General features: G+C 39.2%; 2 protein-coding genes across 3 annotated transcripts in view; one reads left to right on the forward strand and one right to left on the reverse strand.

The window, feature by feature from the left end:
- The window catches only part of LOC147141627 (casein kinase II subunit alpha), a 55,944-nt gene extending 46,634 nt beyond the window's left edge, over positions 1 to 9,310 (forward strand). For both annotated transcript variants that reach the window (XM_086039475.1, XM_086039476.1), the window contains 4 exons: positions 2,174 to 2,274; positions 2,937 to 3,085; positions 4,596 to 4,688; positions 7,798 to 9,310. In XM_086039475.1, the coding sequence (XP_085895601.1) occupies positions 2,174 to 2,274; positions 2,937 to 3,085; positions 4,596 to 4,688; positions 7,798 to 7,916 (462 nt within the window). In that variant the 3' untranslated portion in view covers positions 7,917 to 9,310. The remainder of the gene's footprint in view (positions 1 to 2,173; positions 2,275 to 2,936; positions 3,086 to 4,595; positions 4,689 to 7,797) is intronic.
- A 476-nt stretch (positions 9,311 to 9,786) lies between these two features.
- The window catches only part of slc2a10 (solute carrier family 2 member 10), a 14,161-nt gene continuing 5,476 nt past the window's right edge, over positions 9,787 to 18,471 (reverse strand). Inside the window, exons 2-6 of the mRNA XM_086039474.1 lie at positions 17,801 to 17,878; positions 15,098 to 16,348; positions 13,009 to 13,131; positions 11,136 to 11,271; positions 9,787 to 11,056 (exon numbers count right to left, since the gene is read on the reverse strand). Coding sequence (XP_085895600.1) covers positions 10,975 to 11,056; positions 11,136 to 11,271; positions 13,009 to 13,131; positions 15,098 to 16,348; positions 17,801 to 17,804 — 1,596 coding nt within the window. The 5' untranslated portion in view covers positions 17,805 to 17,878 and the 3' untranslated portion in view covers positions 9,787 to 10,974. The remainder of the gene's footprint in view (positions 11,057 to 11,135; positions 11,272 to 13,008; positions 13,132 to 15,097; positions 16,349 to 17,800; positions 17,879 to 18,471) is intronic.

Consider the following 18,471-nt stretch of genomic DNA (forward strand, 5'->3'; position numbering starts at 1 on the left):
GTCTGCTAATCGATACCAGTACCGATTTCCTTTGTGATACGATACTGCTAAAACGTATCAATATTTAAAGTTGTGGGATACAGGAGATAAAATGTTGGCGATATACTTTAACATAGAAACTCCAGCTAGAGCGAATGTTGCAAGAGGCAGAACCAAAGTGGCCAGGTTCAATATGTTAAACCTGATGCAACATTTGAGAACGAAACATGTGAACAAGCACCAAGAGTTTGCGGCGGCGGCAGCAGCGAGCATTAACAAGGGGAATTGACCACAACAACAAACCCTGCTCAATTTACATTGAATGCAGCGCCTTGTACAGTGTCTTGCTCATTCACGACACTGGTGTGTGGTGACTGTTCAGTATTAGCCGTCGCTATTGGCCCAGAGTGGACGCTCTTAACCAATGGCGGGGCTGCTTTTTCATGTTGAGAGGAAAAAAAACAGTGAGGTACAGGAGAAATAATGTCGGCGGCGATATGTAACTACTGTACTTCAACATAGAAACTCCAGCGAGTACAACAGCTAAGTGCAAAATTAGCGGTGCGAAAGTTGCAAGAGGTGGAACTAAAGTGGCCAGGTTTAATACGTCAAACCTGATAAAACATTTGAGGACGAAACATGTGAAACAAGCACCAAGAGCTTGCGGCGGCAGCGGCAATGTGCATGAACAAGGGGAATGGACCGCAACAACAAACCCTGCTCAATTTTGGATTTTGGAGTTGAACTTGTTGGATTTTTCTACTGCTTGTTTTTGGTTTTGAAAGTGCATTTGGGAGCGGAAGTTGTTGCGATGGGTCACTAATACTCAAAACAAACTTTTATAATAATGTCCTATAGCTTTTGTAATTAATCCGACACAATCCCTCTCAAAGATACCTCGTGTATATTATCTCTTATTTTTTCCTGTTTCACAAAGGTTTATAAGTCTGACCAAGCCATGATAGCAATGGTTTTACATCCAAGTGAGTATGCAATTCTTTAGAATTACAAGAAAAAAAAAGATCATATATATCTTTTTTATTTTTATTTTTTTTCAAAAGTCTGGTATCGGTACAGTATCGGCATCGGCCGATACAGCACAGCTGGGTATTGGAATCGGTATCAGGGCCAAAAAATGGCATCGGAACAACACTACTATAAATCAAATGGAACACTACGACAGAGCACGTCTTGTATTGTAAACAGTTGTCCTCTAGCATCCTCAAAATCATATGCCGATGATGATGACACAATGCGCATTCATTCTGGCCACAATTATATAGTTTTAAAATTGTTTAAATCATCTTTGTGAAACTAATAAACCTATACTGTATATTATGGCTGTTGGATTTTGCCTAATAAGAAAATCCAGATTATTTTCTCTCAAACCCGATTTTACGATTACGATTTCTTTGTAAAATAAAAAATAATTAAAAATGAAGTATTTTGAATGTCTTTTTGTTTTTCTTTCTTTGAACTCAAAATGCCAGTCAATTTAACTTAATACACACAGAACAATCCATTGGGATTAACAGCATTTTACTTACACAATAGATTTCATATCTGTTCTTAATTAAACCAATGATGAAAGATGACCATCTGAAACGAAATCATCAACATGAGAGAAGGTAGACAGTCAAGTCTGTAAACCAAACAGTCTGTCAGCAAATCATTTTGCCAACCAGCTAGTGACTGGCCTTTCACCTTTCACCCTGGTCTTACTTAAACACAAATCAATGATTAGTGCAAAACTGTCACTCAATCAATCTTAAGTACGGATACATAGTCCAGTTGGACCAGAGATCCGTTGTAGAGGAGAAAAAAAAAGGACGACTTTCAGACGTTGAGTTAATTGCTCACGGGTTGTATTGTACATGCAGGGGACACACTACACAACAGATCTATTTTTCCCGATTTATTAACTAAACGCTCACTTACCTGACGGGAACATTTTCAAAATTATTTTAATGAAGAACTTTAGTTGTGAATTTATACAACTAAAGTAATTTGTAAATTTGTAATTAATTAATACTTAGCAAAGAACGGCCAACAGAGGGCAGTGTAGCCTTTCCTCAATTACCTACCTCTGCACATCCCTGAATATCTTGTTCAACTGAGAGTTCCTTTTCTATATTTTGTTGCTGGTAGTATCTGTCACATACTGTATCTGAGAGGCCTGTTTGTTTTCATTTAGCTGGTGAGAATAGCCAAGGTTTTGGGAACAGAAGATCTATATGACTACGTTGACAAGTACAACATTGAGCTAGAACCTCGCTTCAATGATATACTTGGAAGGTAAAGGTGCTACTCAAGCCTCTACTTAAATGATGTCTCACCTCTGCAAATTTCAGTTTGAAAATGAGAATAAAAACCTACCGATATTTGGTGTTTAAAGAGGAAGTCAACTCCCAATTTTTTTCTTTACAATAATACATGCAGCCCTATTAATCTAAACACAGTGTTCGGATTGATGCGTTTGTGGAATATGAATTAAGCAGCAATGTTCACGTTTTGATTCATGTGAGGGGGCGGCCATTTTGCCAATTGCTGTAAATTGAAAATGGCATCACAGTTGCTCAGGGCTCGGGTAACAACCAGTTACGACTGACCCGATTCCTGAGTTTGGTCATGTGACATTCGCATGCTGAGCCATGATTCGTTAGCCCAGAGTACCCGTGATATAATTTTCAGTTGGCAGCAAGTGGCAAAATGACTGCCCCATTAGGTGGATAAAAATAGGTTTATTTTGCTGTTTAATTTGTGTTCCACAAACGCAATATTAATCAAAGTACCATGTTTGGACTAGTAGAGCCGCATAGAGCATATTGTAAGGAACATTTGTGAGTTGGTTTCCCTTTAATTGTCTTAAGCCTCAGGCGCTACAGTATTTTAATATCAATTCTGTATATCAAGAAGATTTAATATGTGGCATCATGAAATTTTTGTTTGTCCTCCAGGCATTCTCGTAAGAGGTGGGAACGCTTTGTCCACAGCGAAAACCAACATCTGGTCACCCCGGAAGCTCTGGATTTCCTTGATAAGCTGTTGCGCTACGATCACCAAGCCCGGCTCACTGCTCGTGAGGCCATGGATCATGCCTACTTCTGTAAGCACTCGCATCCAATCAAGAGTGTTAGATTAGTAATAGGAATTACTCCTTTGCCCTAGGTGTCATCCCTGCAACATTGACGGTACAACATTGGATTTAACTACACTGTTAGAAAAATCGCTAACAGTTTCACAATTACCACTACAGTAGTGTGAAAACGTTTTGCCCCTCCTGTTTTTCCATCCATCCATTATTGATACCGCTTATCCTCACAAGGGTCGCGGGGCGTGCTGGAGCCTTTCCCAGCTGTCTTCAGGCAATAGGCGGGGCACACCCGGAATTGGTTGCCAGCCAATCGCAGAGCACACAGAGAAAAACATCCGCACTCACAATCACACCTAGGGGCAATTTAGAGAGTCCAATCAACTTACCATGCATGTTTTTGCAATGTGGGAGGAAACCGGAGTACCCGGAGAAAACCCACGCAGGCACGGGGAGAACATGCAAACTCCACACAGGGAAGCCGGAGCCGGGATTGAACCCACGACCTCTAAACTGTGAGGCGGGCGTGCTAACCAGTCGACCACCGTGCCGCCCCCTCCTGTTTTTTTTTTTTTTAAATAATTAATGCGTTTGTCACACTTAAATGTTTTCCATCATTAAACTAAATTAAATATTAGTCAAAGACAACACAGGTAAACAAAATGAAGTTTTTAAATTAAGGTTTAAATCATTAACTCATTCACTGCCATTGACAAATATGTCTTTTCACAGTTCAGCCAGTCCAGGAATTTATTTATACTTTATTATTGTGAATTGTCTTTAAATTATTCTCCTTTACTTAAGCTCAGATGGAAAACGAATCAAACCTTTTTGAGACTGATATCTGTGATCTACTGTACATGCAGATAGGAGAAGCCACGTAGACCAGACATTCCCCAGACAAGCTTCACTAAAATGTTTCAAATGAATGCAACATGCATAATCACTTGAACTTGTGTTAATGTTGTTGAGTTCCTGTATGATATTTTGTTTAATAGGTGAATAACATGGTTGTTGATGACTTACTTGGGTTAGGGTTTAGGCAGGGATTCCCAAATCCAAGGGTCCTCGAGAGCTTTTAAGGCCCTGATACACCAATACGACGTTCACCAACAGTGACAGACGCTTACCTCCTGTGGCGTCCGGCCGGCTTTCGGCACGTCACGTTGGCAAAACACACCACGACAGACAGCGACGCTGATCATTAAAGTACCTTCTGTGCATGCATAAGATGTAATACCCTTCCATACCATCGGCGGCGGTAGTCACTTATTTCTCATTGTTAGAAAAATCCAACCGGAAAGCTGTTGGCCGGGGGCAGATTATAACAACGTAAACAATGCATTCGGCTCTATTCTTCGCTCGCGCTAAACTTCCACGCGAAGTAAACCCTCATGTTCTTGACACGGTACTGTGAAATACTTACATTAACAACCCTCGCTCTTGTACTTGTAAGAAGATTAAGGCGTCACAGATTAAAGCAAATACAGATAATATTGTCTTCTTATTTTTGTTTTTCCTGTAGTTCCCATTGTGAAGGACCAGTCTCGTGGTGGAGTTGGAGTCACTAACCTCCCCAGTGGGAACCTTGCTGTCAGCACAGCCAGCATTATCACTGGTGAGAACTCCTACTCCCCTTCAACATTCATTTCAGCCCATTAGCCAAGTACATGGTTGAGCCGTTACTTATCATAACTTGTTAGTTGTTTTTTTCCGCCCCTGAATTCTGGTTTAAAAAATGTATCTGTGGGGAAACACAAATGTGATGACTTTGCTTTTTAATGACTAAACTTGTGGCGTTACATTTTGCTGCGGTTACCCATAATTTTTTTTTTTTTAATATCTTGGCATTTTTGCAAAAGTGTTAATTCCAAGTATCTTCCTGACAATTTATGCTTGTATACTTTGATTCTTTTTATTGTTAATAGGAAAAAGGTAATGTGACATACAGGGCTGACAGACAGTGACAATATGTTTATTTACTCTTATCCTTGTTCCTTTCATGTTACCATATTTTTATCATTAAACCATATTTTTTAACTTGGAAATTATGCTTCTGAGCATGTGTTTAATGAATCTATACTTTGTAAGGTGGATTTAATTTTTAATTTAACTACTGAAATAAGTATCTACAACAAAACCCCTGCATTCGCAGATGTAACTATCAGAATCATCTTTATTGACCAACTATATAAAACACACATGGAATTTGTATCTAGTAGGTTGACCTACACTAGTGTTGCAGTAACAAACAACTACGACATGATAAGACATGACACACTGAAAATTTCCCCACTGTGGGATCAATAAAGGCATTCTTATCTTATCACATAAGTATAGAGAGTATTCACTGATTTGTGCTTTGCCATTATCTTGCGGCCTCTTGGTGCCAAGGAACTATTTGTAATGTGTAGGAGATTCACTTTGACAAAGGATGTGCTTTGCTGAGTAAGTCTCAAATCGAAACCTTCAAGTCCCACGTAAGTCCCAAGTCACTGTGGAAAAAAAAGTCAAGCCATTACTTGATTCAAGCAAGTCATACATCAAGTCATAAAATCTTGCTCAGTAAAACGTAACTGTTCCTACTACTAAAAGTCCATTTTCTCTCTAAAAATGTCATGAACATTTACATCTCTAAAAATGAAACGAAAAATGATTAGCTTATAAAATGAATGTCTACACTTAAATTATTTAGAAGAATGCATGTTATTTTTTCATAATAACGTTTATATGACGCACGGTTAATGTGGTGAGAAATATTGAAATATGCTGAATAAGGAAGTATACAATCTTCAGATCAACTACCAATCTGTTACCCAAATCTAATTCATGTGTGTAAATGGGTGAACGAAAGGCATTAACTGAAGTTACATCATGGACAAAATAAATGGGAAATGGTCTTTCACTTATATCGCGCTGTTCCACCTATTAAGGCAGTCAAAGCGCTTCACACTGATTTGTATTCACCTATTGCATCAGGAGCAACTGGGTATCTTGCTCAAGGACACTTCAACATGGTCACAAGGGCCGGGGGGTCGAACCCAGAATCTCTGCGTTGAGAGCCAACCTCTCTACACTGAGCCGTGCCGCCCTCAAAATAATGCATTAATTCAAATGAATGTTGCTCGGACTTGCTCCTACGCCGTTGGTGTTTACGGCACCGCTTCACACCAACAAGTCACGCTGACTGGGTTGCCAAGTTGGCGTGAATGAACAAAAACTCTTTTTCTTTTTTTCTTGCTTTTCTTCCTAAAAAGGCAAACTGTGTTAAAATGCACATTTAAAACTATAAATAAGTCATGTAGTTCAAGTCTAAGTCAAGTCGAGTCACTTAGATTCCAAGTCCCAAGTCAGGTAATTCCTATGTTTTTGGCAAGCAAGCCGCAAGTTCAAAAAATAGCAACGCAAGTCAGGTCATATGACTCGAGTCCCGCATCTCTGGCATCTAGTAGACAATTATAAACCCTCTTTGGAGGCATGAATTAGTCGTGGATTTTTGTTATTCGCAACAAGGCTTGGTCCCCATCTCCCCCAAATGTATTCTAATTGATTGAGATATATCCCTCTCTCTCGACAATGGTCGTTGTTTCTGAGCGATATTTTAGAGAATGGACTATATGCACTTCCACGTTCGATGTCGTAAGACACCGAAGCTTCCGGTGCAGGGTAGACACTGTAACAGAGTGCGCTGTGAGGGCCAGATGTAACTCTAGCCCTAAGTCCGTAACCAACTCAAAAAGAACAGGGACCGCTCCTTTTGTTTAACACTAGGACCAACTGAATTCTAAAATTACTTAGATCTCCTAGAGCCGTCATTTTTCTTTGATGGGATGGCGTAAGTGGAGATGTGCATGTGAATTTTGATATATGTAATAATGTAGAAAACATAATGTCAGTATTATTATAAACTGTATAATGAAATTGCCTGTGGAAAATATGAGTTTATAGATTACCTGTATATATTGCACATCACAAAGAATGTATAATTCATAGTTGAAACATTAATACTCTGCTTGAATATAAGAAAATAATAAAAAATGTAGTCATGATTATATTTAAATGTGTTGAGTAAAAACCATTCTCCAATAAATCTTTAAAAACAAACACTTCTTAAACATTAAAGGCCCTGTAAAGACATTTCTGTTTTTTTTCCTAAATACATTATTTTAGAAGTGTTGAAAACATGCAAAGACTGGCTAACATTTTAGAACTGAATTGCTGAGATTTATCGTATAAAATGTTTTCACCCTCCCAGTAATTCAGATTTTTTTGGGTGGGGCTGAAACGCAGGCAAGCTGTCAAAGAACAGCTTCCTTACTGATGGTAATTTAGCCCACTTCTACCACTACAACGTGCAGTTAGCCATCAAGCTAAGCCTACAACCCCCAAAAATGTGTTTTGTGTTATTTGGGCTACAATTTCTCTGCTATGTACAGGCAAGCACGGCACACGTAAAACAACAGCGGCGAAACCTAAATGTAATGTCACGGCTAACTACACTCAAGTGTGGCTTAGGAGATTTTTATTCTGTCCAGCCACATTGGCTAAGAGTTGTCATGACCTAGCGCCATCCCTATGTATTCATGTATCAAAACAACGTGTCGCCTTGAGGGACGTTTGTGCTGTAGGCCCAAAACACTGCAAACTGCTGGTGATTATCATCACGTGTTACAGTGCATGTACTGCTGGCTACTTGTTGTCAAACAATAGCTATGGCACTTCTCCAGGTATCTCTGCCTTACCAGCGTCTACTGCCCTGGGTCCACTCACTGGCTCGCCTGTCCTGTCTGCCACCACCAATGCTCTGAGCTCCCCGGTGCCCACTGCTGCCGGAGTCCCCCAGTGACACACTCATCAAATCCAGATAGAGACAGGTGCACCTCCACCAGCTCTCTACATCTTCACTCTGCGTGGCCAAGCCTCATCAAAACCTTCCGATTTTTCAACTCCTCTTATCAGTTGCACATGCTCATGTGACATATGAAACGAATGTCTTGTGTAGATGAAATACACAGGTGTTCGTTTCTCCAAATGCAGCAATGCATTCAAGGGGGGAAACGGTGTAATCCACGGTTGTTTTGTTTTTGTCCGGATTATGTTGTACTTTAAGGAGTACGTCGGCAAACAAGATATATTTCCCATCAGGACCAAAAGGAGCACATCTTGAATGAACTTTTTTCGCTTCCAATAACTCTGAACACTTTGTGTGTCTGGTGCTGTTTTGTGCTCCAGATGCATGACACTATTGCTCGATTAGCATTTCACCAACATCCAGCCAAAACATCGAGACCAAACCATCTTCATTGGTGAGAGACCGCACACAGACACTCGCACGCTCTTCTGGACTGCTGGATGCGGCCCGGTAGATATGAGTAATGATTTTTTTGAGAAATGCTGCTTTGTAGTTCCTTGAAATACTTCAAGACCTAACCAAAGTTTTACCCCATTCATTGGAAAGAATAGTGGAACAAACCTGGTTTGATCCCAATAGGCAAAGGTCTTTAAAAACCAGCGGTGTTTTTTCTTCATGCAAATAAATTGCTCATTAACTGTGGAGAGAACACAAAAAAGAGAGAGAGAATGAGGAGCATCATGGCCAAAACAACTACCGAAGGGTTTGTCTTGTCCTGCATATGTTTAATGTGGAGTTGCTGGTTGAGACAAAGATGGAATGCTTTCGAGCCCTGGTTACTGCACAGACTGTCCAAAGTAATATACAACACTGGAGAAAAGATTCATATGCTGATGCAAATGTATAATGAACAAGTCCGTAATGCCAAAATGAAGAGTGTTATGCATGGCAGGTGAGTAGTTTGCATTTAATGTTTTGTGGCCATGCCTCCGATGAGTGGGTTAAGGTTGGCAGTGTGAGTATTCATAGCATTTTATTCGATTAATCGTTCTTGACAGGTGAGTGAAATGCTGTTAAATTTGGAGTAAAACGCAGCAGTTCGGTGAAGTGTAGTGCGGCTCTGTGATGGCTAACAATTGGACGTTCACCAACTTGTTCAAGACAAAATGCTGAATAGCGCTTGAAGGATATCAATCTCCTGTGTTCTTGTGCCACAGTTCGAAAGTGTAAGTTTTTGACTCTGCTGTACATCTTTTGTAAACATGGAAATGCAAATAAATCAAAGTGTGTACATTGAGTCCCTACACCACTGTATATATTTTTATGTTCTTATGTAGAAGACTAGTATTTGCAAATATTTGTGTAAATAAACAGTTATTTATCAGGTACGTGGTTGTTTTGTCACCTTGGAGATTATTCATGTCAAGTGTGCACAGCTCACGTGCTGAATTTTGTTTTTTTTCCAGGTGGAATAAGGCAACCTGATTATAATTAAAAAGTAGTTTCATTTGATAAGTCAAGATGGCTTTCTTGTGGACGTTCACCTCGATATCTTGACTTTTTTTTTCAACATTATGGTATTTCAAATGACTTGGCACAAAAAACATTTAAACTGAAAGTTGTCTTAAAAGAATAAAAACTTAAATTTTTTATACCAATTTTTATTTTGAAATGCTCTTTGCTGTTTTTTTAATTGTAAATATGTACTTAGCGAGTTCGCAATTTTATTTTAAAAATGTATTCCCAAAAAAATAAGAACAAAGGACAAACAGATACAGTACTTGCAAAAGAATGATGAAAAATGAAACATGCATACAGTAAAGTGTAATTTTACTAAAAGAGTGGAAAGAAGTACAACTACAAAGTAATTCACCAGATTTATTCTAATATGTTAATAACTTTGAGACATAAATTAATAGCAAAATAAATATTAATCCAAATTGTCTGTATTCCTACATTTACAAACCACATCCCAAAAAGATAACACCAAATGACAAATAATTGAATAGCCAATAAACATCTTGTAATTATCACACACTCTCATTTCCTGTATAAATTGAAAACGATCTCTCTCTATATACTTTTTAATGTGGGATATGTTTGGAAATTGTTTTAACCCCACACTCAAACTTTCCCATTGTTGGACTCCACAAATACTAACACAAAAGCAGTGACAGTATTGTTGTTCATGAAAAAAAATAACCTACTCAGTAGCCTCCTTTTTTTTTTGCACTGGCGTCTGGTACAAGTGTAACATTGGAAGTATGGGAGTGGTATTGAAAAGAAATGACAAATACAATGCACCCCCACCCCAGCTGGGGCGGTTCCTCAGACAGGCAGTGGAGGGTCCTCTTGATTGGATCCGTCTGGCTCACTACAGCAGGGGTAGGGCCCGTTTTGGATCTCTCCCTACTACAACACACCTGATTCAAGTGATCGCCTCATCAGCATGCTCGGCAGAGGTCTGAAACGATCCTGATCATTTGAGTCAGGTGTGTTGTAGTAGACAGAGATCCAAAACAGGCAGGATATGGCTTTTGAGGAACCGGAGTCCCCTACCTCAGTACTACAGGGTGTCCACAAAGTCAGGGTACATATGGCATTTCACTATTTTACTTCAAATCATCAAATTATGCATTTAAAATGATGGAAATCATGTTGAAAATATTATTACAATTGAATGGTTGTTTCATTCACATTCATCCATGCACTGCACAGATTTTACATGCTCACATCCCATCTTCCTTTTTATTGTTTAAAGTTACTCATTAATTACAATAAATCATTAAAATGGTCAATGTTGTCTGTGTCCCCTCATCATTGCCGCAGGCTTTGTGCCAGCCTGTGACAGCTGCTACTGTTGTAACATGGAGACAACTAGACATACTTAAAAAGACATCATTTAGGAGGGGGCGTGAGAAGTGTAGGGGGAATGTGCATTTTTAAGTGTGGAGATGGAAGGAAGAATGCAACAATGGTAAAATAAAATGCACCCCTGTGTTTATTGTAAAAACCGGCTGATAAGTGATGCTTGTTAAAACATTCAACTGTCTCATTGACAAACAACTCTTTGGTATTCTGGAGAGGAATTTCTTAGTCTGATAGCATCACAGCACTCCACGCTGTGGTGAAACCTAAGTGAAAGCACATGAAAACACACCAGTGTCTTAGTATTGCTTCTGATATGACAATGTTTGACAATGAAGAAAGTACCTTTGTAAACACAGCTCCCTGTCTATCTCCTCCAGTGTCTTGCCTTTGGTCTCTGGTAGCATGAAGTAGAAGAAAACTGCAGCCACCATTGAGGTTATCCCATACATAAGAAAAGTTCCAGACAGACCTATTGCATCTGGTGATATAAACAAACAAGCCAGTGTTTCCAAAACATAGTGAGCCCAGGCACATACTTTACATATGTATTTTACAAAATTCTCATGGCACACCATCTATCCATTCATCCATCTTTGTTGCCCATCCTCGCTAGGTGAGCTCGAGCCGATCCCATCTAACTTTGGGCGAGAGGCATTGGGACACCAGTCAATTTCAGGGCACACACCGTTGGGTTCAAAATAATAGCAGTCAAACAAAACTAAGCAGATTGGACACTGTTTTGGGAAGAAATTACCTAACTACATGACAAATTTACCAGTCATAGATTACCAACTGATTCAATATGATCCACAAACAGAGGCGCATGTATAATTGAATATTTGAACGGTCCATGTTTAACAAAACAATAGTGTGGAGTTCAGTTGGTGGTGTAATTGGAGGGTTGAACGATATTGAATATATTGTATACCATTTGATGGCATTTTTTTTCTCTCAATATTGCGATTTAATATAAGATTATTTTTTCAAAGTCCTCTTCACATGTTTTTTTTTTTTAATAAACACAAGCAATAAATTAATCTGTATTACATGAAACCATATCTGATTTATTATACCCAAATGTTTTGGTCTTATAGGCTAGTCTTACACTACAATAAATGCAAATGAATAATTCATTAATATGAAATCCAACTTCAAGTCAAGTCAAACATTACTGCAAACAAATCTGTCTTTATCACTTCAACTTTTCATGTTTCATAAAACAATGATATTTAAACGTGGACTGCACTTTATCAGCACTAAATTTATCTCACGCGTAATATTTTTTTTATTTTCACGTTAATGGGATGTCTATTAAACAGAAATCACATTCAAAAAAAGGACTACAAGTGTTTATCACAGAACAGCAACACGATACATATATACAATAGATATACGTGTGTGTGTGTGTATATATATTATATAATATTCTGTTTATTTATTAACCAAGGCTGAAAAATATTTTATTTTGAAAAGTGACCGGATTCTCTCTCTTACATCCATCTATGACTGACTCATGCATGTCAAGTTGTCTCTGTCGCGTAATGCAAATATTAAATGCGCAAGCTAGCAAATTAGTAAAATAAACAGACGTATTTGGAAAGTTTCTTTGTAATATGGGGAAAAGGCCCAGTGAGAATTCAACACAAGAGCCTTTACCCAGGAAGAAAAAGAAGGGTGCATTTCACAGACAATACCACAAGACCTACTTGAAATCTGGATTTATGGCGACAAGTGATGAATGATGAAGGAAGGCCGCTCTGCACAACAATATGTGCAGTCAATGCAGACTTCAAAACTGATTTGTCAACAAATGTAAGTGTCTTGTGAGCGTCATACTTGGTGGCTAACAGCTTCGCTAAGGCTGACTTTTTCAATATTGATGGACGGTGAATAGTTAAAGGGCTGCAAAGGGTATAGACTTGTATGAACTAGTCTGTGGCAGAAAAAAGTTTGGGGACCACTGGTCTAAATTGTCCCTAGGTATGATTGTAAGTGCGAATGGTTGTTCGTTTGTGCGTGCCCCGCGATTGACTGGCAACCATTTTAGAGTGTGCCCCGCCTACTGCCCGAAGACAGCTGGGATAGGCTCCAGCACGCCCACGACCCTAGTAAAAGATTTTTCTGATATATTCAGTGGAATAGGACAATTTCACATGGCATGAGACACCACCTAGTGTGATTCAGCAACACTGTTAATGGCCGTATGCAAGCTTACTGAAAACGTCCAGGAAGGTGAAGGCAACCAAGAGGTGGGCACTCCAGTTGAAGCAGCCGGTGAATGCGAAGGCTCTTCCTCTCACAGCAGCGGGAAATATCTCACTGAGGAGGAGCCAGGTCACTATGGCAAACAAACAACAGCATTTGTGTCTCTGCGTACAAGCTACATTAAGTCTAGAGGTATTTGGACAGTGAAAGTATTTATGATTTTGATGTTTTGATCCTTGAGACTTTTAGCTTTGAGAGGTTTCACGAAAATATGGCATGGACCATTAAATAATAATACAGCTGGAAATACAGCCATTTTATGCAGAACAGTAGTCTACCTAAATTTTCTGGTGCTCCTAAGTAGTTGGACATCTGACATAACTGTTAAAAAAAAAAAAAAAAAAAGTTTTTTAGATTCTGTAAATTAGTCGTACACATTGTATGTGACTTGTTTACTAATTTACTAGACTGTTTGTAGTTGGGGGTACAGTTTTTGTTTGATTAAAGAGGATGACTAAATCAGACGAGAAAACAATGGTAGTGGGATTGAGCATAGTCCATGTTAAGTGAAGATAATGACTTACACATGTACAGTATGAAGGAGAAGCTCACAGAAGTATTCTTTGAATGACCACTGTGTGAGCTGCTTCTACTGTATATGTGTTGTGTCTTCTGGCAAAAATATTTTACCGTAGAACACTAATGTTAATATTAGTAACACCATCGCTAACGTCGGGTACATTTAACCCGATATAATATCCCGGACAAAATACAGTTTTCACCAATTTAGAGTACAGTACAACACTATGCCAAATTCGAAGTTGTCTTCTTTAATTTCCCAATACAAAATATCACATTAAAAAAATAGTGTGGGTGAAAACCACCCGACGTTAGTATTCTAGCGTTAATAATCAAATCTATGTCTCCAAGATATTATTTAAGTGGTTTTAGCTCTTACATAAGTGGAGATACTTTGCATACAATAGCTGCAATTCCAATTGATAGTAAACATGTACAGTGGTGCCTTGAGATACCAACCGGTTTCTTTGTTTTGACTTGAGAGCAAAAATGTAATACATACAAGAACTGTATGTGGTGACAGTTAACTCACTTCAACTTACTTCACAACAGCAGCAGTTTGCCATAGTAAACTAAACAGTTTAATGGTGCTCCCGGTTAAAGTTTACAGTCCCAATAACCATAAAACAATTGTGTATTTAAAAGAACCAAATTACGGTGCCTACAAATTCACTAGCTTCATGCTAACACATAATGTACAGTTGGTATGTGCATATCCACAAAAAGTGTTCATTCAACGAGCCACAATCATGGTAGCCATTTTGAGTGACGTTGAAACTTTTTATAACTTTTTATCGTACCACTATAAACCACTAACGGTGACCTAGCACAGGTTTCCTAGTTTTAAACACAATTTTACATTTTTTCCAAACAATTTGTGCAAGCAGTATAAGACTTGGAGAATATTTCCTGAATTTGTAGTTGACAAGGCCCCTTCTAAAACGTTGAGGTTTTTAAGAAAATTAGCCAAATGCAAATTAATTTCCTTTATTTTTGCCACTGGTGGTGGACTTACAACTAGCTTGAATCTTGGTTTCTCATCCCTTAAACCACCACACATGTGACAGGTTACCCGTGATGACCCGGCTGCTCGGAGCCCACAAGATGAAGCATAGGCCACCACTGCTTCCGTCTGAAAGCCATGAAAACCATATGGTGTTCTTGACGAAACTTTGCAATTGCATGGGGTCGGAGCCACGAGAAAACTACCGCAAGCTTTTTTTTAAAAATTATTATTCCTGCCCGCTAGGGCTTCAGTTTGGTGCATACAGTGTAAAAGTGATATTTTCCTTATTTAAAAACACGTGACAAAATGTGTTGTTGTTTTTTGGAGAGCCTGAAACGGATTAATGGAATTTCCATTTATTTCAGTGGAGAGAGATCATTTGAGATGAGTATTTTGAATTGAGAGTGGTCACAGAACAAATTAACCTCATGTCTCAAGGCAACACTGTATATCAAAATAATGCATAGTGGAGGTATACACTGTCTATTCTGATAGTCAAGGTGAATATACAAACTTGGTCCAAATCCAATAGAGTATGCAGTGACAACTGCCATCATGCACATGAGAATGATCCAGTTGAAAACTTCTTCGCGGATGCTGGGAGAAGATTCCATAGCAGGTTTAGGAGGTTTTACTGTTTTTTTCCCAGCAACCAGTGCACCAGCAGCTTGGAGCTTGTGGTTCTCATCGAGAGTTGTGTTAAGAGGTGTGTAATTTCCAATCGTTAAATGAACTTGACTCGTCTTGTTTCCAATTGAATCCTCCGAACTACAAGGCCTCACCGCATCATTTGGTGAATGTCCACTGAGCAGTCCAATGCTTATCAGACAAAAGGCCATGACGCAGCATCCGCCGATGAGCAAAGGCCTCCTGCCCACTTTGTCAGAATACACCATGGAGGTGAGAGTGGCGACCACTTTGACAATTCCGATGCCAACAGATGCTAGCACTGCAGAGTTGTCGCTCTGAAATCCTGCAGAGTGAAATATGGTGGAGGCATAAAAGAGAACATTAGGCTGGCCTGTGAACTGCTGAAAAAGCACCAGTCCCAGCCCGATGAAGGTGCGGGTCCTCATGTTGTCTTTGCACTGGAAAAGGTACATGATATTATGATGCACCTTCCTGCCTTCCGTGGTGACATTTGAGCTAGCTTCGTCTTGGGTTTCCATATCGGCCATAAGAGCTGTTTCGGAACGAATATATCGCACCTCAGTCTTCGACGGAAGGAACAATATGGAGATGAGTTGAATCGTTGTCGGTACTACAGCTAAGCCAAACATCCACTTCCACCCACTTGGTAAATTAAACAAAATGTAGTTCATGGTGTAAGCTACAAGGATGCCCACAGTAATCCCAGCTTCATACAGTGTTACCAAAGATCCCCTCCGCTCAGCGGCTACCATCTCCGACACGAAGATGCAGCAGGACATGGACGACTGGCACATGGCCAAGCCCACTGTGAACCTGCCAAGCAAAAGGGTTTGGTAGGAGCTGATAAGAAGGATGAGACTTCCAGTCAGCATTAAGACAATACTGAGCAGAATGGACTTTCTGCAGCCATAACGGTCAATCAAGCCTCCTCCCAGCAGAGAGGCTAGCAGAGCTCCGATTAACAAGGAGCTGACCAGCGCCTCTTGCTGGATGCAGTTGAGTCCAAACTGAGCCTTGATCTGCAGCAAACCACCAGAGATGATGGCCAGTTCGTAACCAAAGACCAGACCTCCCAGTGATGACACGACACTGGCCAACAGGAGGGTAGAGCAACCTAGGATGTTGAAGAGATGCACAAAGGTCAACATTTTCAAAGACACTCTTTTTATAATGCAATAATGTTCATCTTGTTTTCTTATTCGTTCAGTGGGTTGAACTTTCTTTGTTTTGACAATGATCTTCTTATTCTAGTGAAGAGAAAACTCTCTTGCCGTGCTGACACGGGTTTTTAGACATGTCACGAGGAAGCAGTGACGGCCGAAACTGTCAGTGCGGTAAGAGAGTGCTGTATGTGTGGTTACATTATTACATCTTCTTTCCTTTCTGGCATGTAAATGTCAAGTCACAAATAATTATTCCTTTTTATTTAACTGCAAAATATAAATATTTCATACTTTTTTTTTTTTTTTTTTTTTTAAAGCATAAGGTTGACCACTAATTTAACTTGTTTTTCAAGATGGCATTTTTTCAGTCAAAACATATGAGCGTGACATAAGCAATCAATGTTTGTACAACAAGTCTAATCTCAAAACCTTTTGGCTTTATACTGTGTTTTTCTACCATGTCGCTTCTTGTGAAAAACAAAAAGCAAGTCTCTTTGCAGCCGTTTCACAGAATCCTTGATCTCCTCTATCTATTGACAGCTATGCAAATTCAACAGACAAATATTCAAATGAACACAATGACTGTGCCGACTTCATTTCATGTTTAATACCATGAAATGATTTGGTTTTGGATTAATTTACACCCAACATTTTATTCTCTTCATTTCGAAATATTTCTCCTGGCTACAATCCTTCGGGCATATGGATATGGATGCTACATTTTTTTTTTTTTTTTTTTTTACAATCAGATTGCAGCGTCTATTCTGCCCTGACAATTTAATCATCTCGAAGCCTTCCAAGTCAATACTAAAGGCCGATGTAACTTGAAGTAAATTCAAATGAGATTGTACTTTTTGAATAAATCAGATTCCAAATTTGTCTCACATAGCTACCTACCTAGCTGGCCCACAATAATATGAGCATTTTTATGTCCTCTGATCGGTTGTCTAGAAAAAAAAAAAACTAAAAAAATTTAAATACCTTATTTGCAGCAGGCTCTACACATAAATGCATTTGGTAATCAGCATCTCTGGTGAGTATGATGTATTTTACTTAATGTTTTTGTCATGTTTTTAGAGGTATGGATTTTGAACTGCTCCCAGGTCATTGGCACAGTTGTGTGCGTTTTTGTATAATATTGATGGTTTCTACAATTAAAAATGATAGCGGTGGTATTTTGAGGTGGATTTATTCGGATAACTCCCAGCGAAGGGCCAGATAACAAATTCTGCCATTACTTAATACTTAATGTTACTTAATGTGTTACTTAATTACTTAATGTGATCCAGTTATGATGATATACTGTATCTTAACTTTGCATTGATTTGATGGTAATGGGAATGCATAATTATCATTCAAACATGAATTAAATGAACTTTAAAATGGAAAGAGACATTGCTTACCCATTGCTATTGCTATCCTGTTAGAAGTGCTGTTCAGCCATGTTGCTTAGGTTCTTCTGAGGTCCAAGGAGACGTTCTCTGTGAAACGGTGCGATACATCAATTTAAGTTCTACTATGAGGAAATCTCCGGTGCTTGCTCTCCTGGACTGGCACCCACAGAGAGACAGAATCATGCTCAAATGAGACTACAGAGCCCACAAGAGTGTGGGGCAACCCTGTCACCATGACAACCCCCTTGTTGATTGCTGTGATTTCATTACTGGCTCCACTTGAGATAAGCACAACAAAATGCAAGCCAGATGTACATTCACTTAGCTTGCTTGCATTTGAATCAATACACAGACAAATCAAATCTGTCCTTTTGTTTACAATACCTGATAGTGGTCAACATGTGAAAATCACATGCTTTTGTGGTGCCCGGATAAGCTTGAACAGCCAATATCATCATCATCATCATCATCTTCCAAACCGCTTATCCTATACAGGGTCGCGGGGAGGTGCTGGAGCCTATCCCAGCCGTCAACGGGCGAAGGCAGACTACACCCCGAATTGGTCGCCAGCCAGCCGCAGGGCACATGAACAGCCAATATTATTTATTTAAATATTTTCCTTCTCTTCCTTTATGTTTTTTTTTTATATATAGAAGGAGAAGACAAATATTTTGAGAAAC

This window comes from Filicampus tigris, chromosome 9 (assembly GCF_054856515.1).
Source record: "Filicampus tigris isolate MCC_2025a chromosome 9, RoL_Ftig_1.0, whole genome shotgun sequence".
In the NCBI taxonomy this organism is placed as follows: domain Eukaryota; kingdom Metazoa; phylum Chordata; class Actinopteri; order Syngnathiformes; family Syngnathidae; genus Filicampus; species Filicampus tigris.